The sequence below is a fragment of the Penaeus japonicus genome, unplaced genomic scaffold (assembly GCF_977035675.1).
Source record: "Penaeus japonicus unplaced genomic scaffold, GWHDUDI00000001_assembly GWHDUDI00000005, whole genome shotgun sequence".
In the NCBI taxonomy this organism is placed as follows: Eukaryota; Metazoa; Arthropoda; class Malacostraca; order Decapoda; family Penaeidae; genus Penaeus; species Penaeus japonicus.
Genome location: NW_028234407.1, coordinates 17,715,366 through 17,740,365, shown reverse-complemented (window position 1 = coordinate 17,740,365; position 25,000 = coordinate 17,715,366). Strand labels below are relative to the sequence as shown.

General features: G+C 35.0%; 4 protein-coding genes across 9 annotated transcripts in view; 2 read left to right on the top strand and 2 right to left on the bottom strand.

Moving 5' to 3' along the window:
- The window catches only part of Hem (Nck associated protein 1 Hem), a 27,148-nt gene extending 24,621 nt beyond the window's left edge, over positions 1–2,527 (bottom strand). Inside the window, exon 1 of one of the 2 annotated variants that reach the window (XM_043037539.2) lies at positions 2,350–2,527. In XM_043037539.2, the coding sequence (XP_042893473.1) occupies positions 2,350–2,454 (105 nt within the window). In that variant the 5' untranslated portion in view covers positions 2,455–2,527. The remainder of the gene's footprint in view (positions 1–2,349) is intronic. The other variant, XM_043037540.2, reaches the window with a different exon arrangement.
- A 264-nt stretch (positions 2,528–2,791) lies between these two features.
- On the top strand, positions 2,792–17,769 carry LOC122267474 (trafficking protein particle complex subunit 12). 4 transcript variants are annotated; one of them, XM_043037546.2, is made up of 11 exons: positions 2,801–2,924; positions 10,208–10,336; positions 12,841–13,663; positions 13,847–14,049; positions 14,339–14,569; positions 14,748–14,911; positions 15,243–15,330; positions 15,460–15,606; positions 15,752–15,874; positions 16,185–16,346; positions 16,763–17,769. In XM_043037546.2, the coding sequence occupies exons 3-11, from the start codon at positions 12,862–12,864 to the stop codon at positions 17,009–17,011; spliced, it is 2,169 nt and encodes a 722-aa protein (XP_042893480.1). In that variant the 5' UTR covers positions 2,801–2,924; positions 10,208–10,336; positions 12,841–12,861; the 3' UTR covers positions 17,012–17,769. The 4 variants fall into 4 exon arrangements, with proteins under 4 accessions (XP_042893477.1, XP_042893480.1, XP_042893476.1 ...); XM_043037543.2 differs by having other exon boundaries at positions 2,792–2,924; positions 10,197–10,336; positions 12,841–14,049; XM_043037542.2 differs by having other exon boundaries at positions 12,841–14,049.
- On the top strand, positions 2,809–9,478 carry LOC122267475 (protein CASP). Of its 2 annotated transcripts, none has more exons than XM_086537079.1 (2): positions 2,809–2,924; positions 5,929–9,478. In XM_086537079.1, the coding sequence occupies exon 2, from the start codon at positions 5,976–5,978 to the stop codon at positions 8,076–8,078; it is 2,103 nt and encodes a 700-aa protein (XP_086393205.1). In that variant the 5' UTR covers positions 2,809–2,924; positions 5,929–5,975; the 3' UTR covers positions 8,079–9,478. The 2 variants fall into 2 exon arrangements, with proteins under 2 accessions (XP_086393205.1, XP_042893481.1); XM_043037547.2 differs by lacking the exon at positions 2,809–2,924 and adding an exon at positions 3,019–3,113.
- A 2,401-nt stretch (positions 17,770–20,170) lies between the features above and the next one.
- NHP2 (NHP2 ribonucleoprotein) overlaps positions 20,171–25,000 on the bottom strand; it is a 6,018-nt gene continuing 1,188 nt past the window's right edge. The window contains exons 2-3 of the mRNA XM_043037548.2: positions 20,864–20,936; positions 20,171–20,742 (exon numbers count right to left, since the gene is read on the bottom strand). Of these exons, the coding sequence (XP_042893482.1) occupies positions 20,511–20,742; positions 20,864–20,936 (305 nt within the window). The 3' untranslated portion in view covers positions 20,171–20,510. The remainder of the gene's footprint in view (positions 20,743–20,863; positions 20,937–25,000) is intronic.

The following is a 25,000-nucleotide window of genomic DNA, read 5'->3' as shown; positions in this document are numbered from 1 at the left end:
TATGTCCATAAGGAACTCTACCACTGATAAGCATAACAAATAATCTGTGCAAAGTAGAGATAATCCACAATCATTTAAGTCTGTAAATTTATGCTAGCATGCAAAGTCTAGCTATACTATGGCATTCCTTCTTTATGCTTTTGCAAAGGCACATGTTCAATATGTTCTGGTAAGATAGAGCAAAGAACTCCCTTGCAATTTATCACCAAATCAGAAACCAGCCCAAGCTTTATTTTGCTGAATGTAAATAGTGGGGCTTTGTAGGTTATGGTATCAGTTGATGCAATACTATTTGATAAGTAGGCTATCCTTTCAAGGTAAAATTAAGGAAAAAAAATGGTTTACCCTCAAAACCATCTGGTCATGAGACAGAGATAGATTCCAGATAACGTCACACATTTAGATTTTTACAACCACTGAAGAGCTGGCAGGCAGGCAACTTTGCCCCTGGAAAACATCCATATTTTGATCAGCTAGTCCTTACCTAAAAGTACACCTCTGTTTTCCTGTTTCACTGCCAGATGATCCAAAATGGTATATATATGCCAAGCTCTTTCTCAAATGAATCTCTGCGAGCTTACTTTTTTTCTTTTTTTTAAGTTGTAGACACATTCAAGATGATTACTACCACAAAATTAATAGAAGTAGTAGTTTTTGTTTCATCAGGTTTGAGGTATTAAATCTTTCAGTTGCATTCAGATAAAAATTTTGCCAGAAGTAAATTTCCATACTTAAAGGTGTTCTTTATAGTCACTGTCAGTCTTAATTCCAATATTTCAGGAGATAAATCTTTGAAGGCTTTGACAAGTCAGCGACAAAGCAGGATGTCGCAATGTTTGGATTGTGTGTATCAATCAGCTTGAGTGTATGACCATCTAAGAGTATAAGCTTCATCTTATACCAATTCCTATCTCCTGACAATGCTGTGTAATAACGAGTAAGAAAATATTTCAATAAATACCAAAATAAAACAAGAAAATATAAGAGATGTACTTTTGGTTTATTGGTTTTACCTGCCAACTCTTGCCTGGTCGTAAAAAATATAAATGAAGAATCCATCTACATGATCCCTGACCCCTTACAATCCTTTGCTACTTCTCTTACATTCACATAGTGCCGAGACCTTTCATTATAAATACTTTCGTGCCTCCTAGCTATTATGATAAATTTGGGGCGAGGCAGATATACCATTCTAATTCTATTTTTGCTTTTTGACAAACTTTTTTTTTTTTTTTTTACAATTAAATTTACCATTAAAACTACAGTATATGATCTAGAGGAGTATTCTGTTAATCCCAGTGCTTAGACACGTTAACGAAGAGTGACAGGATATCACATTAAGTGGTGGCAGGGGATGAGATATTTCGTCATGGCTATCCTCCTGGCCGGTGCACCAAGTGATCGGGCATATAGCACTTGACCGTGTCCAGTGCAGGCTTATGCATTTCGACCATTTAGAGACAAAATAGCCCCGTTGTTAACGGGTTAAATTAACTGCTGTAAAAATCAAGATAAGACAATAATTCAATACAGATAATCGGTGATAACTTCAACTAGTTCTTTAAAACTATCATATAACTTTCTAAATTTGTTTTACAAGTTTAGCTTCAGAATATGATCCAGAGAAACATAATAACTGTTGTAATAACTAGGATAACAGCCAATATGGATGGGAGTGGCTAGAATTTGGCATACACTGACATACATCCTGCTATTCTTCAACGAAAATGACTAACTCAATTATCCTAAGTGTATTTTTTATTTTATTTTTTTATCTTTTGAGTCACATTTAGCAGCTGTATTGCAAATTTACTCAACTGCCCATCTATTCCCACATATCTGTCATTTTACTCTGAATCACATCAATATTTACTCTAAGACTACATTTGACATTATCTTACTTTACCACAAGACAAGAGTCAAAAGTGGATGGCCTAGTTCCTAAGCTTACTACTTATGCACAAGTTATTCCTAAACGTCCACGGCCCTATATCCTTATTTATTCTTGAATCTCACGATCATAAGAAAATAAACCCCACTTATTGGAGGCAAAACTTCAAATAAGCAAATCGCAAATGTCAAACGGATGAGCAATCGCCCTGCATCCTCCTCTCATTAAACCGCTTCCTCGCCCATTTAATTCTTTAATAGTCTGAGCAATCAAACCCTTGGCCTCTCAGATAAATGTGTATCGTATTTGATCTTAACGTTAATACGGAATAAGAGCAATCTCGGAATAAAGACAAATGCGAAAACGTCATAATATTATTGTATATGATGACCTCGCCCACTTGAGCTCTGATAGGTGTTCCACTCTCATATTTTCCTCATTTGCGGGTGAACTATTACCTTCTTGATGTTATAAATCCTCGTCAGTATTCCCACACATCTGTCGTTGAGAATGGAGAGCTTCTCCGCGATCTTTTGCTGCGTCGGAGAGAGATTTCGTGACATTTTTCTAACAATTTCTCATTTTTCACGAGTTTAACCCAAACAACTTGGAGGATGGGAAGCGCATTTCCCAAAGTGCTTCTCGAGAATTGCTTTCTGGGATTATGCTTATTTTATTCTTTCCGGAGGTACACGAGGATTATGATGTGAAATGTAATATATAATTATTCGTTTTCGTTATTTTTACGGATATTTATATGCAGTTTCTTTAGAAATGATATCCAAAATGGCTGTGTCCTAATCCCTTTACTATATTAAAATTCAAAGCAAATACGAAGTTAAGTTATGGATACCGAGCAAGAATTATTCACTTTTAATACGTATGTAACTAATAACAAAGCAAAAATATTTTTTTCTTCTATCAAATGTTCTCGAGTCTAAAAGATAAAGATTACAGAAAAACAGCCACCTTCCACACATCCGAACATATGTCAGATGTTTTGCAGGTCTTGCCACGTAAATCCGTCGCGAAGGTTAGAATTATTGTGTTATTTTCAGTATTTGTTTACCTTTCCTCCTTCTTGTTCCTTCTCCTCCTTTGACTTAGCAATTCACCTTTTACCCGAGTGTTGTCGCTTAAAGAAGAGGATAAGCAGAGACACAGTAACCCGATTTGACCTTTGGTTCCGTGAGTTGGACATTTTGATGCTGAGAAGAAATAGGTTGGATTATTACCTTTGTTGCTTTGCTTTATCAGTTCCTCGTTCTCAGGGAAGAAAGATTTCGTATTTGTGAGCAGATGCTGTGGATGTCTTGTGTTAAGTGTGAACAATTTGTAAATTGGATTGAATTTTTAAGGAGCAGAACAATGGAAAATATTAGCCGAGTATTAAACTGTTGATGTATTTTCTGCCTTTTGATTAGGATATATATTTTTCACAGCAATTGATTAACAAGTGATGAGTAAAGAAGTTGTGTGGGTATGTACCTGCACAGTGCATGTTAGAATTTGTGTAGATGATTTAAAGTAAACATAGAGTCCTATTTGCCATGATTGAGCAGATGATGTCAGAAAGTTGCAGATTATTCACTTGTGTCATTTTTGCTGTGAATGAGACCAATGTAGAGTGGACTAATAAATCTGTTTCTGACTAATCAGCAAATTTCCTCCAGCCACACCCACTATGCATCCCACACCCCCATTCCCCTTGTGGGCCCTTCTCTCCCTGAGGCAGTCATTCAGTTGTGTTCCATGGCCCCCTCTTTTGTGTGTGAATGGTACTAGTGAGTGTAAAATAGTGATTCAAGCACTGTATGGCATATTTGATCCAGCCCAGCTTCGAAAGTACATTTTTCAGTGAGATTTTAGTGGGTGCACAAAATAGAAAGTTTGATATAGAGTGTTTAATGGCTAGCAATTTTTTTTTTTATGAATGTTTGTATATAGATTATGTATTCTTTCCCTACTAGCCTGCAGCCAGACTCCTTCATTGTTTCCTCTCTCTATTCCCCCTTCAAAAACTGAACTATTATGTAGCTTACAGTGACCTCCTATTATCTTGTTTTTTTATTGTTTACAAATATGAATACATATATTATTGTATTCTATTGTAAATCTATATATTTATTTACAAATTGCATGCAATTCATTCACATCATTTTCATTCATCATCTTTGATACTCCATTGTGCAGTATGCATTTGTTTTATGACAATGAATTATAATATACTGGTGTGTAAACTCTAACTCTTGATGTATGATAGACCAAAATTTGCCTTGGATAAACATGAAAAATCTGGCTTTATTTGAGCTGGGGACTGTTTTTTTTCACAAACTATATAATTAATCGAAATTTTGATATCTTATTCTGTACTCTATGAGAGTATTTTTGATAACAAAAATCTGGAGTCTGTATGTAAGGTTCTCAGGTATGAATTATGTTTCATAGACATGATTGATCTTGATATTACCATATGACCTGTAACCCTTAAAATTCAAATTAACCCGTCATGTGTCATAGTATTATGTGTATCATTTTTGCTGCTAAGTTCAGCTCAGGAAAGCCTAACAAATCTCTACTACTTATTTTCTAGTAAAATTGGGTTTATGGACCTTCTTTGATAAATCATCAAGTAAAGAACCAGTTCAAGGTAGAATATACATGGAGGTTTGTTGGCCTTTATTAGAGTGTGAAGCCTAGAGGCTGCAGAGATCTTCTGACAATGCGCCACATCATATGACAGACTAGCCAGTGCTATTTAATAAAAGTCTCTTATTTATAAAACCATTATGAGAAAGAAGTCCCTTTTAAAAGCCACCATGGATGTCTTCTAAACATATACCCAAGTATGTAGCATAGATAATAAGCTTGAAAATATCTTCTGGGACTTTAAGTATTTAGAGGAGGATATGGAGGGGAAATGAATATAACTTTGACCTTTCTATTGGTTTGCCTTTTTCCTTAGGTAGCCTACTGGTAGTTGAATAATCCCAAAATGAATTATATTTGAATCAATTTTTATGATTTCAAATGATTCTGAAACTGTGAAACTTTCATATCTGTCCCTAACATCACAGTACATTAGATGGTGTTATGGCTGAATTCCATTCTATTGTTTATTTGTGACAAAACTTGCAAAATGGCAAAGTCAGAAGGGTGATCAGTCTGTTTTTCCTATAATGCACTTTAGTAATGTATATATATATATATATATATATATATATATATATATATATATATATATATATATATATATATATATATATATATATATGTCTATAATATATATTTATGTTTATAATATATATATATATGTTTATAGTATATATATATTATATATATATATATATATTATATATAATATATTATATATATATATATATATATATATATATATATGTCTATAATGTATATATGTATATAATGTATATATGTATATATATATATATATATATATATATATATATATATATATATGTCTATAATGTATATATGTCTATAATGTATATATGTCTATAATGTATATATGTATATAATGTATATATATATATATATAATATATATGTGTATATAATATATGTGTATGATATATATGTATATAATATATATATGTATATGATATAATATATATACATGTGTGTGTGTGTGTCCACAAGGTTTCTTTTCTCCTCTTTCATCCCAACTTGTTTTCATGTACTTTTGTACTATGCATATCAAAATATATTTGAATAATGTGTTTTTATATTTGTATGAATATATTTATTTTGTTTTATTATTTTACTGTTGTAGCAAAAAAGTGATTATAATTATTTGAGTTTCTACTATTTGGTTTATTTGTCTTATCCATGGACGTGTTGCTTGTTTGAGACCAATTGTTAGCTATGTATTAAAGTTCTCTGAATGAGTATATCACATCAAAGTGCAAACTCGTAAGAACATCACTTTTTTGCCCATCAGAGGAGTGTTTTTTCATGTAACTGCTTATTTCAGAGAGCTTTGAGTAAAACTGCTAACATTTGGTTCTCTTCTGCCAACAGGTAACAAGAGATTTTCCTCTTTACTGGCTGGATGATTGTAAGGTGCCATGGCAGTAAAAGTACAGGCAGTCATAGCAGCCTGGAAGAGCTTCGAGTTGCACAGTGTACAGAGGGAACTGGATGAGACGGCCTCAGAGCTTGCCACTCGTCAGGATGAATCGGAGCATTCCCGGAAGAAGTTGGTGGAACTCTCACGGGAATTCAAGAAGAATTCCCCAGAAGATGTGCGAAAGCATGTGGCTCCACTGCTGAAGAGCTTCCAAAGTGAAATTGATAACCTCAATAAAAGGAGCAAGTTTGTGGAGACAGCATTTTTGAATGTGTATAAGAAGGTGATTGATATTAATGATCCACTCCCCACTCTTGAGTACTGTGCTGGCCTTGAGAAAAAGATAGGTCGTCTTGCTGACCTTGAAATTGAAAACAAGAATCTGAGAGAAACACTGCGTGAATATAATGAAGAGTTTAAAGAAGTGAGAAATCAGGATGTAACAATCAAAGCGCTCAAGGAGAAGATCAAGAATTATGAAGATCTTATGGATAACAATGTGCAGTCTAAGATTAAGGAGATGGAAAGAGAGCTGTCCCGTCAGTATGCTGAAAAAGAACGACTGTTAGGCGAGACACAAGAATCTGTGATGAGGAGGCTGCAGGATGCTGAGTCAAGAGCTCAAACTCTCCAATCCACCTTAGACCAGACCCAGTCAGAACTGTTTGAGCTGAAGAGCAAGTCTGAAGAGTCAAACTTTGCCAGATCAGATGAAATTAATATTCTTTTGAATGATCTTGAGCGGGCAAATCAGAGAGCTACCATTTCTGAGAGGGAATCTGCACAGCTCAAGGAACAGCTTCAGAGTTTAACTGCTGCCCATAACTCACTGACAGAAAATATGTCTGTCATGTCAACCTCTGCTAATGAAGTTGAACTGTCAGCAGAGACTTTAGCTAGATCATCTCTTGAGATTGAATTGGCTTCAAAGGACAAGGAAATCTCTCAGTTAGTGGAAGACATCAAGCAGCTGCAGAACTCTTTGAATATTCTTAGGGACACTTCATCCAGCCAGATTCGTGCCCTTGAGGAAAATCAGGAAAGTAATACTCGTACAATTTCTACACTGGAAGCCAAAGTTCAACAGCAAAGAGATTATGATGAGATCAAAAGGGAACTTAGTATCATGAAGTCTGTTGAGTTTGGTACCATTTCCAAAGATGGAGGAGAAGAGAGTAGTCTTGAAGCCTCCTCAAAACCTTTAGAAGTACTCCTGTTAGAAAAGACAAAGGTTTTGCAGAATGAAAATACTACACTAAAACAAGTGAATAATAGTATAAATAAGAAAACAATAGAGTATGAACAGGAGCTCACAACATTACGTTCTCTTGCAGCTGAACAAAAGGATTTGATTTTACACCTTGAGTCTGACCTTTCATCAGTCCAGACTCTTTCCTCTTTGTACCGTGGGGAAGGTGAAGGTTCCTCAGTGCCAGAGATAGTAGCTGAGGCAGTGAGAGCTTCTACAAGTAGCACCCCTCCTCTCAGCACCCCTCAATCTTCAGTCACTGATCCACCTACTCCAGTACCAGGAGGAATCCCACCAGACTTTTCATCAGCTGCTGAATCAATTTTACCAATTATTTCCTCTCAGAGGGAACGCTTCCGTCAACGTAATGAGGAGTTAGAGGCAGAACTTACGGGGAAAAGCCAACAAGTAGTTCTCCTTCAAAATGAATTAGATAACCTTCGTGCTGATAACCTTAAACTCTATGAAAAGATAAGATTTCTTCAGTCTTACCAAGGGAGACAGAGCAGTGAAGATTCTGCAGCGGAGTCTCGATACAGTAGCCAGTATGAAGAAGCATTAGATCCCTTCTCATCTTTCTCTCGCAAAGAAAAGCTTCGTCGGTATTCAGCTCTTAGCCCATTTGAGAAAGTGACGTTGTCAATGGGAAGGTTTATATTGGGTAACAAAACGGCACGGACTGTAACTTTCATGTACACAGCCTTAGTTCACTGTCTGGTGTTCCTTGTACTTTACAAATTGGCCCATACTGAGTCTTGTAAACGTGACTTTGCTTCTGACTGCGCTCAGAAATTTGCAGAGCATATGAATCAGGTTCATGGTCACAGTGATTTCCATGATTTTAAGCAATAGAACATAAAGTGAGTGTGGTATGCATAGCACAAATGGTAAAATAGGGGTAATACATATGGAAAAGAGCTTTGGTATTTTAAGTTTTTATTTAGTAGCGCAATAAAAAAAGAATAGGGCTTTTATCTCTTGTGATGACTGAATTTTCTTAAAATTGATTTAACATTCCTATGCTCTTATTGTACTGTTTAACCATATTATGGGAAATCCTGATGTAAAGGATAGTATTTGCTAATAAGAAAAAATCTCTACTCTGGTTAAATATTTATGATAAACAGTGTGTGAGCCTAGTATTATGTGATAATTAGACTTGTGATGATATATATTCCAGAAGGACTAATTGAAAAGAATGTACAGATTACTTTCAGTGAGCCAGAAATCACAACAGGATTTGTTTTTTAGGAGTTCTGTTGTAAACATTATAGACTAGCCAAACAGGTTGCACATGGGTGATTGCTTAACTTTTTTTAATGGTACTGCAAGTAATATGGTGATGGACAAGTATTTGAATTTTTCGTGTGATATGTTAGGTAGCTTACCTGGAAGCGGGCAATCCCTTTTTATCAATAAGGTGTAGAATTTTGCCTATGTAAGATTATGCATTGATTATGTAAGCTGCAAACTACACACATTTTCATGCATGTGTTGTTCTGCTTGTAAAACCTTAATATGGTGTTTCATGCCTGTTTGAACGATCTGAATGTGTAGAATGACAAGCATGAACATTGTGTAATTGTGGGTTGTGATAATTTGGTGATTTAAAAAGCTCTCGTTAGTTACAACTGAAAATATTAACATTACAATTTTGACAGCATACAAAGCAAAACAAAGGAAATTATGTATACTTTCCATGAATATACATCCAATTTGAATTTTTCCTTTGAAAATGTCATGATATTAGATACTGAAAGATATTGAATAATCTGATTATTGTGATGATTGTCTTGTGAATTTTTTCCATAGGATAATATATCTTAATGCATTTAGCTCCTTTTTTAATGTATATGGGGCATTATAAAATATTTACATAAATAATTAACAGTCAAGAAAAAATATCCCAGGATTTTTATTGATTTATATGATTTAGGTTAAATTTGAATAGATTTACCGAAATTTTATATCAATTTAAACAATAATTTTTCACCATTTTTCATGCAGCATACCAATTCCAGTTCCAGATACAGTCCTTTGTTAAATTTCCTTGTGGACAAATTTTTTTTTAGACAGATGGATTTTATCCAAACTTTCTCTTTTTCTCTCCATCTATATTATTATTATGTTTTCTTTTTCTTTTTTGATCTTTTCTGAAGGTTGTTGTTTTCGTGTTATATATATATATATTTATACATATATATTTGTTATTATTTACTATATGAAACTTGAAATAAAAACAGATGAATAAAGTGTGTTTCATTTAAGATAATGATCCATTTACAAACAAACAAAGACATGAAGAATTCTAGCTTAACCCTTTCCCGACGAGGCACGGCGATAAGTGAAAACCCCTTCGCCGGGCCATTGCAATATTGCATTGGAAACGTCACACTGGCATGACGTCCTGGCATCGGGAATTTAGCTGTGTCACACGGGTATCACGCACCGTCGTCATAGGGTTAATGGATATAAAAGGTGCATAAACAACAATTTCATAGAACTGTTCATAAGTATGTGAATACTTGAAAGTGAAAGTGGAATATCAATACCTATTCCTTCAGTCTTTCATAGAATAAGCTTATGATATTGTTGTAACAGAGAAGCTAGGTGTCTTTATTTTTTTTATTTTTTTTATTTTTTATTCAATAATGATAGTGGTAATGATAACAATGATGAGGATAACAGTAATAACCATAATGATAATTACAATTCCTTTTCTTCATTCTCCTCCTAACTATCTCCTCCACCTCCTTCCCTTTGTCATCCTCTTTCTCTTTCTTCCCTTTTTTTCCAATTTATCATCTTCTCTTCCTCCTCCTCCTCCTTTTTCTTCTTCACTATCAAGCTATAACTACTAAGCTATGGGTAAATTTATTCTGAATTTCTGAATCTTGTATTTATCATATATTAATTGTGTTGATTGTTTTTAGACAAAATGCAAATTGCACAATTAATGAGACAAATAAGCTTCTGTTCAGGTTCAGCAGAATCTGACATCCCACTGCCGATCCAGTTCAAGTAACGGAGGACACCAGTAATGCACTTGTGAAAACAGTGTGCCAGTGTTGAGTTGAGGACAGTCCTTCCAACAGTTAGTCCATTTCAGTGTGAGTATGCAACAGATTTGTTTTGTTTTCTCTTTGGTCTGCCACGTGGTCTAGATTTGTGTGGTTACAAAATGTTTAAAAAAATCATGTGATGACGTGTGTTGATCTTTGCCCATTTCTTAATACTTGTCTTTGTTACATACATGGGATCCCTGTATCACCACAAGGATGGACTCTAAAGACTTTGGGTAAACTAGGAGGATTTCTTTAAATTTCTTTCTTTGCATCACAATTTAGTTCGCATGAGTATAAGAGGAAAATCTTTTTGTATTCATTAACATCATTAATTTCTTGATACAGTATTGACACTAGCATATGGTGGCAGACACACTTTAGATAGCTACAAAAGCATGCGTTAAAGTTAAGAGTCGTCTAGCATTTTCCCCCCCCATATATGTTATCCATAGAGCTTATTTTGGCAGGGAGATTCTATTACATTTTATGCATGGTAAATAATTTTGATGTTAAATCTCTTCAATTTGTCTTTTGTCAGCATTTAGTTCATCTTATCTTTGATATTTTCAGCTTTGTTTCTGTCATAATCTTAGACATATTCGTGCAAACCCTCTTTTCCTCTCCCTTCTCATTAATCACATCCTCCCAACTTTTTTTTCTTTTGATTTCTGCATTTGTATCTTATTCATTCTTCTTTTTCATCCTCTTTTGTATGCAATAAGTTTTGATGTTTCTTTGTTAATATTTTGCTTTGTAATTGATATGCAATTATTTACAGTTCTTCACATTTATTTGGCATTTTGTATATTCCTTAGCATAATGTATCAGCAGCAGTATTTCAGTTAGTTATATGCACAGCCTTTCAAAAGAGCAGGGGCTTAATTAAACCAGTACATACGAGTGTCATGACATACATGACAACAAGTTTTTAAACTAATAATATGCGTCCCGACGTATATTTGATCACAGGGGAAAGTAGATCATTGTTTCTTTATTCCTTTATGAGTAATCACAAAAATAGATTTAGTTTGAAATCCTCTCCTAACACCTAAAGGATGGAAAGCCTTGAAGGGCACCCATCCATGGTCTCTACAGAGCACCAGCTTCAGAGAGCAATGACATACAACAATGTGCAAACTTCCTGCTCTTAACCCATTCACGCCGGGGCCGTTCCGGCTTTGCGCGGTCGTAATACTGGGGTTCTCGAACGCATAAGCCTAACGCCTCGAGATTCTCGGGCGCACAAGCCGCGAGCCTGGGTTGCCCGCTCGCTCTACCCGAGCGCGCGGCTTCGTCCAGGGCGTCTGACGCAAAAACCACAATACGTGCTATCACGTCAACCAGCTCCAATGGGTTAAGTATTTGCATTGCAGAATATGCTGAAATAATAAGACAAAGGTTACCCAAATCATATGCAGTGTCTGCAATGTGCCCTTGTGCCAGTATGGCTACTTTTTGCTGTGGTACTCACTTTCATAAGCACAGATCTCCTTCCTCAATATAAAATGTAAAGCGCTAATTATGGACCCTATACGACAATTTTAGTCTATTACGATATTGATAAAGCCTGTCAGATGTCATACATAAGTCTCATGATATGATAAAACCCAAAAGAATGAAGAATGCAAAAAAGGCTTTAGTATTATGAAGAATAAATGAAAGCTAGTATGAATTGTTGCATTATGTCGTGTGAAGCTACCTTGCTCTGAAATAAAACCAATCTGGGGGGGCAGTACAGGTGGTCCTAGTACCTGTCTAGGCAAGCAAATCTATCCCCCTTCTGCAAAGAGTTTAAGAAAAAGGGAGGCCCTCCCAAAACTTGAAAGAGCATTTCCCTGATTTTGACTGAAAGGGTACTTTTGATATAAATAAAAACAAGAAGAAACACATTAGTTACCATAGCCCACTTTTAATTTTCCCTTGAGCCATACTTATGAAGAACATTTTGACTAATCCTGCTGTTGCTGCTTTCATGTTTTCTCAGATGTTTTTGCTGATAATTAGCCAGTTTTGAGATTTTAATGGGGAACAACTTCCTCATAACTTTGACTTATTCTTTTAATTGATTTCTTTGTGCATGCACTGTTTTCTTATTATATTCTATCTCCTCCTGCAACTCTTACATGGAAATTGTTGTGTATCCTAATTATAGACCTTTATTATATTTTTATTTAAAATTTGGCAATGTATGTTGCAGTTTCTCATAAAATCATGGCTTAAACAATGTCAGGTGTTTGTAATTCCTTGTAGTGTTTTTGCTTAAATGTATCATAGAAAAATAATCATAAAAGCATTTGAAGGCTAATAGATTATGTGAAGAACATCTATAAAGAAAATAATATCCAACTAATCTGTTCTTAAATTTCTATTTTAGTTGTAAAATAGTATTCCCTTTGTTATGAAGCATGCTTGATGTGAATGCTCATCTAAAAGCACTTGAGGTGCATGTACTTGCTATTCTTGCTGAAAGTATATGTGATAATAAAATCTAACTCTTTCAAACAAAATTGATAATGCATTTTCTCATTAATTTTCTCTTTTCTTTCTAGATTGAGATATTAGAATAGGACATGTCTGACCAGCCAGAACCAAAACCCACACTAAGTAATTACTTCGACCAGAGTTCCAGCAGCATCTTTGACCAGCTCTCAGGAGCCCCTCAGGATGCCCAGCCAACTCCCGCAAGCCATCAGGTGGGCGGAGTAGCACCTGCACTTCCAGTGACCAGTGAACAAATCAGCACTCCGTATATAGACCCCATAGCTAGTCAGCAGCTGACTTTTCCTCCAGAAGCCAGTTCATTCTTAAGTCCTGGGGCCAATGTTACAACATCTGGGAATGCATCTCCAAGTCAAGGGGACTTGCCTTTAGGAGCGCCTTACCAAGTACCTGTTCCTGTGACTCCTGTTCCTGGAACACCTCAGACTAACCCCACTAATCTTCACTCACCGCAGCCGTCTCATGAGAGCTCTCCCACATCTGCACATCATAACATTCCACTAACACCACAGAACCAAGAGGCTGTTGCTTCTACCACTAACTTACCTGCAAATAATCTATCTGTGCCAACCCCATCTACCCCTTCTCAGTCTGCCATGATGATGAGCATGACCACCTCAATGCTTGTTACTGACACATCTCCTAATGCTAGCATGGATGTAGAGGCAACTACAGTAAAGTTTCAGCAAGCCAGTATTGAAGAAGAAGCAGAGCCCTCCTCTCCTTCACAAACCACACTGATTCATGCTGGTAATGTTGCTATGGGAATTGTAGCAATATCAGCTCCTTCAAACAACTTGCAGACATCAACAGGCAGCAAGCCAACAAGCCCAAAACCACCCATGAAGTTAACTACAGCATCTGAATCAGCAGGTGATAAAAGCAGACAGAATGAGTCTAAGCTATTTAAGTACTTCAGTAACACTAAAACTTCAAATCCATTTGATAGCATTGCTAATCAAACTCCAGGAAATGCCAGCGATTCTGCAATGATAAATCCCGTATATATGTCCCCAACTGATAGTTTTAATATCAGCAATGCCATACCCTCTCCAGATTCCTTTCTGACACCAGCAACAGAACAAGACGTTTTTACTGCCAGCCTACTTTCAAGTGACGCAGATCGTAGACATGATGCATGGATTCCTTCAGAAAGTACAAAACAAGCATTGATTGCTATGTCAACAAGTCCCCCAGGAACTTACTTCCCTGAAAAAGATCTTCTTACCATGCCTGGAATTGCAGTAAAGGAGGATTTTGTAAGTAATGAGTTCTATGTTTTGTATGCATTTTAAATTAGGGGTAGGGGTGGGGGTGCATACATGTGTGTGAGCGAGTTATTCATTCATTCATTTAAATAAAGGATCCTAAAACTCAAGAGCCCAGTTATTGACAGTCAAGTTTGTTTTCAACAATTTTATAACAAATCTAGTATAATGATTATAGTCTTCTTGTTATTAGTCCTTTCTTAATGCAGAATTTTAGGTCATTCTTGTTTGTTGTTTACTATTTCTAAACAAAATTAGCATAGCCTACTTCTCTATGCAGGGTGATCCAGTGAAGAATCTTGTCCGTACGTATCTGGGAGAAGAGGCTGCAGCAAAGAGAGTTGTCTTGACAGCTGCTTCAGTTACACAGGATGACAGAGGATTGCGTCAACTAATTGCAGCTGGATGTTACCATGCAGCAGTTAACCTAACAACTCAGCTCCTTACTGTGTATGGACAAGGAGAAGGAAGAGCAGGGCACCCAAGTAAACACACTGCTCACTCAATACAAGTAAGAATGAAAAAAGGAAAGAATTGTTAGCAGGATTCAAAGCAGCTCAAAAATTATTGTCTACATTGTTTCAGATTTATTGTTATTGTATTATCTCTAGAAATTTGCCATTTAATTTGAAATGATTGTAGAAATAGCTTGTACACAATGATAGCTCATTCATCTTCCTCTTCTGCAGCTGTGGTTCACCAGAATAGCCTTACTGATAAAGCTGCGCAGATTTTCCTTAGCTGAAGTGGAATGTCAATACTTTGGAGATTTAGATGCTCCCGACTTATACTTCGAGTTCTACCCCGAGTTGTATGGGGGAAGAAGAGGGTCTATGGTCCCATTTGGCTTTAGGTAATTTTTTTTTTATGCAAATAATTGTATGATATTGTCTTTCCCCTTGCTTCTTCTGTTTCTGTACTTTTCTCAAGTACCATTCCATGTGATCAGTCCTCTAGTTAATGAAAATAGTTTTCTCAGTTTATTATGTGTCTTTTGCTTTTTCTAAACTTAAGTATATGTAAATTTTTAAAAAATGATAAGATTTCATGTATTTTCTGTTAAATCTTATAGATTTATTGTTATATCCATTTATTTGATATTATGACTAAATATCTTAAACTTATGTGAAGTACTATAATGTTCTTAAATTAGGTAGTATAACTGAACCAAACCAATATTTTAGGTTACTAGTGGCAGAACTGCCTCAGTATCTGGGGAAACACACGCAGGCACTTGACCGCCTGAATGCACTCCTGAAAAACTGTAATCGGGTAAATATGTTTATCAGCATCAGTCTGCTTATGCATGATCTGGGTATATGAATAATACAGCAGGTTTTACAAGCAGTAGCTGTAATCTCATAAAAATTCTTATTGTTTGTTTTTCTTCCATTGATGTAGATCATTGAAAACCTAAATAGTGGGTTAAGTGAAGATGGAAGCACTCTAGAAATGACCAGCAACATGCGTGATGACTCGCACAAGCTCTGGAGAACAAGGCGGTTGAAAGTGCTCTATTCCATAACAAACTGTGCTGTCAGTTTGAAGGTAAGATTTTTTTTTTTCTATTATGTAAAATAAAATTAATTGCTTACCTTATAATGCACATCTATTTTTATGATGTTCATACTCCCTCATTTATTTAAAAAAAAAAAAAAAAAATTATTATGTTTTTTTCCTTGTTTGGCTCCAGGACTTCCGACTAGCAGGTTCCCTATTGGAGAGACTCACCCAGGAGGATCCAAACTCAGCTGCTGGACTGTACTCTGCTTTAGGTCGCCTCTGCTTGCAGTTGGGTGATGTGACAGCTGCACAGGTAATTTTCCAATCCCTATTTAGTAGATCTGGATATTTGTGATATTTTTTGTGCTTGAATGTAGATGCAAATTATTGTCAGGTAATGATTCCCCAGCTGCTGTTTTATTTGGCACAGACGAGAGAGGGACTAGGGTAAATCAGCATAAGTAACAGAAAAAGACATTTTCAAGAGGATATTCTTTTCTTAGTGGATTAGTTCTTTCTTGTTCTTGAGTCACATAATTTGGTATGATTTAAGTCATGAAATAACAGAACCCAATTTCACCTATATCTACACTTTTTATATTTTTGTTTTATCCTACTTCCAGGATACTTTCAACCATTATTTAGAACATACACCCCCACCTCCTCACCATGATCCAGTTCAAGGATTACTGCATTCTGCATACATATCCATTGCTCAGAATGCCTTCAAGGATGCAACAGAGATCTTACAACAGGCCCATAAAATTAACCCTAACAATGGCTTGGTAAGTTTTGATTTTATATATGTATGTGTAGGTATATGTATAATGTATTCATATATGCGTATGTCTATATATGTAAACATATATGTATATGCCTATAATATAATATATATATATATATATATATATATATATATATATAATATATATATATATATATATATATATATATATATAATATATATATATATATATATATATATATACGCACATACATATACGCACATACATATATATATATATATATAAATTATATGTATATATATATAATGTTGTATGTATGTATGCCTGCATATATATATGTGTATGTGTGTGCATGCGTGCGTGTGTGTCTGTGTTTATCCAGCTTAGGTAAACTGTAAATAAAAAAAAAGTTTGAAACTGTATTGAAATAATAATTGGTCTCATTAATCTTGCAGGTCATAAATAATTTAGGAGTTTGTCTCATGTACACTGGACGGGTGACAGAAGCCATCAAGCTTGTGGAAGGTGCTGTCTTTTCACAACCTGACAGATTTCTGCATGAAGCTATCATCTTGAATTTGGCAACCATGTACGAGCTGGAGTCCTCCAACGCTCACCATAACAAGTTGAAATTATTGTCCCTTATTGCACAACATAAAGGAGATTCATTCAATGTAGCTGCTCTCAAACTTCAGCCTCAGTAATATGTAATCTAAATGAATTTTCTTTTGGTTATTTTCCAAGGTAATGAAATAAAGTTGTCTGACAACTAAGTTTATAATAAAGTATATATATATATATAGAAAGAACATAAATTACAACTGTAAGAAAAATTATTTCAAATGTAGTTGTAAAGTGATGATTTTTACAGGTATTGAAGGTTAACACGGCTTATATCATACCAATGACTCAAAATGTAATTGTTTTACTCTTATAGATAAATGTGCAATCTCTTTAATTGAAGAAAGCCAGAGTGGTCCTTGTAATTAATTTCCTGTAATGCTAATATTCACAATCTTAAATCTCGTAGTTTCCAAATATACTGCCATCAGTGCACACCTATGGAAGTGATTTTTCTTGACAGTCATTGGTCTAAATGTATTCTCAATTTGTTATTTCCAGATATGTTAAAAAAATCATTTCCTAAAGTAGTATGTAGATAATTATGTGAAAATGTGTATATTTTCAATTGTACATAAATACTTTGAAATAATGTTGCCATATCTAATGTTTATGACTGCTAAAGCTGTAATGCTCACATTTTTTGTGTTTGTTTATTTATTCTAATACTGACATGTTCCTTTGAGTATTTATAATTATAAAGGTTGCAACCAGTGAAGTAAAAAACTAATTATGCAAACTACAAGGTTGTCATCATGTAACCTCGTCTTATAGAAATTTGGAAGCTCCGTAACAGAGGTAAAATATGATAGTAAAGAAATACATCCAGTTCAGTTTTCTCCTTTTTTCTTTTTCATCCCCCTCTTAGAACATAATATTAGTGAATGTGAAGTAGAAACTAACACCCCTTCCATTTAGTCAGAATGTAATTCTAGATTTTTTTTAATGATTTGCTCTCAACAGTTAACCCATTCGCGCTGGTTGATGTGCTATCACGGGGTCTAAAAATATCCCCAGACCCGAGTGACACTCTGAGACATGGTTCATTTTCTGGCCGAGTCCCAGGTGGGGCAATGTGACGTGCTGAAACATCAGCAGTAGATCACTAGATTGTTCTCAGATATAATCGTTTTACATAATTTCTTAGACTCAGACTTTAGACTTGGACTTTAGTTTAGGTGTTTGTATGTCATAAAATGAGATAGAATGTTAAAAAAATGACATCACAAAAAACTATGTGATATTGATGACATGGGTTATTTTTGCTTCTTGATCTGTTGAATAAAAAGATCTGAATCAAAAAAAGATTGTAAAATTAAATGTGTTTGGCCAATAAATAAATAAAGTAAAAAATTACTAATGCAATACTACTTTTAATTTGTTGATTACCCATGATATCACGTCATGTCACGTCACGAGGTACATGTACATATTCATATGTACGTGTATAATGATTCATATTTTTTTTTACCAAAACGAAAAGAAGAACAAGTATAAATCATGTTTTAAGGTGCCCCACTAAGAGATTGCTTCCACTTTCCTTTGGTATTTTCACAAAGAAGTGAAGAATATACGCAAAGTTCAATAAAATAAAAATAAAAAGGCATTATTGTAACACATGTAGAGATGAGGTATTTTAGTCGAAAAAAAGAGACGCATTCATGAAAACCATAAGAATAAGATGGGTGAAAAACGCTCAGAGAGGATTAGCGCAGCCCGGCACAGTGAGAAAACACCCCGGCACAAAGTGTCACGCGCTTGTTATCTTCCTGCCGTTAGCGGGAGTAAGCGAAAATACGTCCCGGCGTGAATGGGTTAAAGTCATTAGTCATGGTAATTCGGTACCAGTCCTATAAAATTAAGTGTACACTAACCTTCACTTCACTTATATATGCTCTTGTTTTGAGGTGGTTCAATCTGAATTCAATTTTCTGTACCCTTGCACAAGAAACAGATCAGTTGTGCAAGCACATTCCTAAGACAAGACAGGATTCTCTTTGTATGAAAAAATGTCTGCAAGTATGTGACAAGAAATGTCTTTACAGACTTGTAACTGCCACATTATTTACATTCCAGGTATTGGATAGTGTACATTTCTATTGCGAGTTAAAAATAAGGATATAAAATTGTGGAGAAATGGCTGTATATAGAGAAATATGATGAAATAAGATTTTTCTTTTCCTTGCATAGTATAGCTAAAAAGAAAATGGAAACAAGAAAATTATCCATTAGCTGAAAGCTGCAATGGCTACATATAAATAGAACCTGGTTTGTATTACAGCAATACAACCAGGTTATATATAAGTAAATTGTCTGGCCAAGGTATTTCTCTCTCTCAATACTTTCAGCTAAAATAATGAGCTTCAAGTACGTACTGTGAAAAGATAAAAATTTAGAATTGATATTTTCTTTAAAAATCTACTATGACCTTGCTTACTTTATCACTTTTTCCTCCATTGATGCAACCATATTACCCATATACTACGGGACATATTTCTGTCTACTCCCACTTCCACCGGGAAGATTACAAGTGCTTGACGCTTCATTCCTGTCTACAATGTAAAGGCATGTAATAATATTGCCATGGTCAGAGGAGTTACTAGTCTAGAAAAGCATTGTTGTAACATGTTTTTTTTTCGAGTTATTTTATTGAACTTTGCCTATATTCTTCACTTCTATGCAATAATACCAATGGAAAGTGGAAGCAATCTTCTAGTGGGGCATAAAAAATCAGGTAATATACCAATAATTTTTTTACCAAAATGAAAATAATATAAATAATCATGAGTACATACATGTACCTTGTAATGTGATGTGATGTGATATCATGGGTAATCGACCAATTAGTAGTATTACATTTGTATTTTTTTGTTTTTTTCTTAGCCATATTAGATTTTACAATAGTTTTTTGAGTCATCTTTTTCTTGAATTGATCAGAAGCAGATATTACCACGTCATCAATAACAAAGTTTTCCGACTTTTTTTATTTTTGTTATATCATATCTTATGACATTTAAACACAAACTAAAGTAACAGTCTAAGAAATTATGAAAAATTATTATAGTTAAGAACAATCTAGCATTCTATTGCCAACATTTCAAAACTTGGCAGGAAAATGCACGTCATTTCAGGACGTCACTTGAGTCCAGGGATATTTTCCGACCACATGATTAGATGTCAACCGGCGTGAAAGGGTTAATTAAAAAAATATATTTTCTTGTTGGATTACATATTAAAAGGCATTTTCTTTTATTTAAAAAAGAAATTTACTTTATTATGGATACTTATTCTATACAAATATGTACTTGAAAATGAAGTACCTATGAAAACAAACAAATATTTCTTAATAAGTTCTCATCACAGTGGGAAATATATAACAAATTTTCAAGAACTCTTGACCTTAAAAAAATTAATTCTGGAACTGACGTCTAGAAAAATTTATAACAAAAAATCTAAATGTTTATAAGGAATGCTAAGAAATATTTGTGAGCATGAAAGTATTCAAGGATACTTTCCAAGATAATAATAGCTAAAGAGAAAATATAAAAAACAAATCTTGCACTGCACTATCAAAAGTTTTGCCTAAAATACTTTAGGCACTTTGTTAATTTCTTCAAGTACTTTATCATACAAGTCCTTATAATCCTCATGCTCTCGAATAAGCATCATGACTGAGCATCTCTTTCGTCCCATTGCAGTTCCTAGGTCTTGTTTAGATGGTGTGTATATGTATGGCAAGTCCTTCTCTTCACACACAGCAGGAAGGTGACACATCACTTCTATCGGGGATACATCACCCGCAAATATCACAATTCTGGAGGGTAGAAATAATAACTAATAAAATATCAAGAATTCAGACACACATCATAACCAAACAAAAAATTCAAACAATATGTTACACACATCCATATTCCACAATTACTTGCAATCCATACCCTGTAGCTCCTTTGCGAATTTTCCCTTGGACTTCCTTCAGGCCATCATGAAGATACCCTTGGTGTTGGGATGCTGCAAGACAACAAAAACAAAATTAATATAAATAGAAATTATAATATCCAAATAATACGTTATCTTAGACCCAGATGGTCACATTGAAATAGTGTTACAAATTTCATTTAATTATTTCAATTAGTAATGAGTAATGTTCCTGCACTGGTTAGTGAAAGCTGATATTCCTTCACAGATTATAGTAATACTGTAAATCAAGTCTGGCCTAAATATCAGTGCGACTAACTGGTCAGAGAGCATTTTTTTTCTTTCTTCTAATAAATAACATGGCATTTTACAATACCACATTAGACCTATAAGTGGACAGGTGAGAAAGGAAAACAACTAAGTCAAGATAACATTTTCTACAGAATACAATTCAAACTTTAATTTTTGTTATGAAAATGGAGCAAATTTTCTTACTGTTCAACAGTAATTTGACATCTTCAGTGTAAAGTTCTAACAGACTAAACCAAAGTAAAATGAGGTACAGAAAAAAAAAGAAGTTTACCCTGAAAATTAATGCAGTGCTAAACTGATTTTGACTTAACCAAGTGTATGCAGTTAAGTACTAGGAAAAAGAATACTGTAACTGTAAGTATATAATATATAAGAATCACTACTGAAAGGCAACATGGTCCAAATCATAGCCAAGGAAGAGTCTGAGGCTCATAACTATTTATGAAAGTAAAGCTTACTTATCCACTTACAAAAGGGTACTTATTCTCTATATCATATTGGCCACTTTCTATTTAAAATCACTTGAAACTTCTTGTGATCTGTGAGAAAGGCTTACAATCTAAAGTGAAACACAATGATGATGCCAAGTCAAATTAAGTCTTTCAGTAAATCACCATCGGGCAAGCTTTACCTTGCCCCTGAAGAAGTTCATAGTAATGCTAATTTTTCCAACCTTACTCCTCCAGAAGTGCACCATATTGGTTTACAACAAATACTAGGAAATATAAGTGAAACAAATTACAAAATTTCATTCAAGCCAGTTTCAATCCAGTTGTCTTACCATGGTGACATGAGTTTGCGGCATTGGTTCTGTTAGGCATAGCAAATTACATGCTTGCATAGCGTAATGCATATGGCAAGCTGTAGGATAGACTTTTATTGATAAAGTCCTTCGAAAACAGCACATGCAAAAAATCGCTGTGTCAAGAAGTCACAGCAACCACAGTCGCTGTGCATGCAGTAGATTGTATTTGCTTAGAAAAATATATATTGTTTCTTTGATTATAAAAAACAATAATTAGTGAAATAATATATATAATACTGGTATATATATTGAATTTGTTTGGCACAATATCATATATAGCTGATAATCTTGATTTGGTAATCCAGATAGTAGGGGTAAAAAGCTAAACTACAGCAAATATAAAAGAACTGAATGTAAAATATGCCAGCACTTTCTTCACACTCTTTACACTATTTTACTTACTAGATGATCAACAAAATAAAAATATATAGCAAAAGTACCCTTTTTGCTTTAAAGAATATAATTTTTGAAATATATACACTACTATCAAAATGGAGCTTATCACATTTTAATGAGATATTCCTTGATAATAAACAAATGTATTCAAATACACATTCAAGCAAACATACTGCTGTTGTTGAAATAATTGGAATGAGCATATGTGATGCAACATCAGGATCTATTCACAGTTGAACCACACTCACAGTCATGAAGTATTACCACTATATAACAATGCTAGTTTCAGAACTACAGGGTTCCAAAGTCAGCATAAACCCTTGTTTTGTGATGGTTTATGGAAAAACATTTGTTGGGCAAGTCTGCTCTGTCCAGAGGGTGGAGAAATTATTCTCCCTGTCCCTCTATTTTTACCCGATGCTAGCCGAACATTGGGTGCCCTGTTTATGTTGGGGTAAGTAAGTTCCCAGTTATATTCTATACTGCTATTCATAATAATAGTTCATATTTTTTTAAGCTTGATTTATAGATATGTAAAATTACCAAATCCTCTATTCTTGTTTTATGGTAGACACTTGCTATTATTAATGCAATTAATTCATTTATCACCCCATTAGCCATCGAATCTCGCAATTTAAATTTTTGCATGCAATTCTTTCTGATATAGATTACGTGAATCTGCTATTGTTTTCCACAGCAAACGACTTTACGGAATTGTTAAAGTCCTGATAGCAGAGACAGGTATTTAGTATATCAGGGAAATTATAGGGTAAATAAAGCTTAAATGTGATATATGTGTAATACCAGCACATAAAAAAAAGTAAAAACTCTGCCGTGTCTGCCATTAACCAAGATGTACCAACCGAAGTGCCAACTTTTAAAACTCGAAGGAAACACACTTTCGGCACACCTGGTGGTAATACCCTTAACCCCTTCACTCCGAGCAGTAGAAAACGCTCCTTGCGCCGTATCCGAGCTGCCGGCGCGCGCCAAATTTTAAACGTCGCTATTGAATATGACAAGTTTTAAGCCAAAACCTCTACAAGTTTATAGCCAAAACCTCAACATAATCATCATGTGTTATATATCAAAATATGCATAGTTAACCTCTTCCCCCATATGCATGTGACAAGTTATTTACATGCGTTGGGAGGAAGATGGAAAGAGTGACCTTGGTGGGAGGCCTCACTCAGATAACCAAAGAAAACGATTGAAATAGTATGGTAAACTAATCATAATATGTTTTATATTTTTACATAATGTTCCATAAATAAATAATAAAATGATTGCTAGCAGGGCCCATCAGTGCCTCCCCAAGTGTAAGCAAATCCCACTCTTATGTAATAAATTATTAATAATGAAAGTCAAGTAATATATCGTATCATATCCGACCTCTATTCTGAAAGATCTCGTACAGTATCCGGAAGAAAGAAAACGCAATTCCACCAGAACTGAGACATGACGCAGTATGCGCGTCCTCGGGTTTGACGCGACCGCTGCGATGACGCAGTATACGCGTCATCGTGTCGAAGGGGTTAAAACCTCCACTTAAAACCCCCAGGCCAGAGTGCTCCACCCCCTGAAACCCCATGGTCTGTAAATATTGCATTCTATGTGTCCCACCTAACTCCCTAGCCAGGGGGTTCTGCCCCTTGGACCCCCAGGGGAGTAGACCTTAAATAATAACTGATACTGCTTCGCTATTCATACGTTTGTTTCAACATCTTCATATATAGAAAAAGCAATATTGTTCCTATCTTCTGTTCTGGCAATTTTATCTCAATCGCTTCTATAAAAAATGCATAATTTCAACACTTGGGGTAATTGATGGGCTCTGATATTACACCAAGACAGATAATAAGCTTTCTTTTTTTCTTTTTTGCCACAATACTGATTGAAGAATGCCCTATAATTGACATAATGAAAACAAAATGATTCTTAACACTGCTCCTCAAGGAACAACAGCCTAAGGTAAATTTTCCGAACAATGCCGCATTACGAAATACCACAAAAGTGGTATCGATGCATTCCTCTCAACCTCTACTATTCATATGTAGTGAAATTAATGAGCGCTTCCACCCCTGGAGCCCACAATCTGGGTCCCGATAGTAGGGGAGGGCATGAAGTAGATCAGGGAAATTACGGGGTAAAATGTTACGAAATACCATAAAAATGGTATCGATGGATTCCTCTCAACCTCTACTGTTCATATATAGTGGAAATCATGTGTGATTCCACCTCTGGACCCCACAATCTGGGTCTCTTTTTTTGAGGCACTTCATGCTACCTCGTCCTGCTTCGGGGCATATTTCGCGTGCAAAATCTTAACCTAGTGACCTACCTAACTTTGCCTAGTTTTGAATTAATCCCTGGGAGGGGGGGCTGCCCCCCCCTTTTTAGGGCACTTCGTGCAACATACCTTGTACAAAATACCCCGAAACCACCATTCTCGCCCTGAAATTTAAACATGGCTGTGTATACATATTTACAGCTAGCAACAAGCTCTGGACTGGAAACCCCCAATGAATTACCTGCACGTGCAGATGCCGCAATATTCCCCATTGTTTACAGTATAATTATAGTGTCCTCTATTGAGTGGTCACGTCATTATCGGTCCTAGTTTCCTATCCTGAGGAATATATGA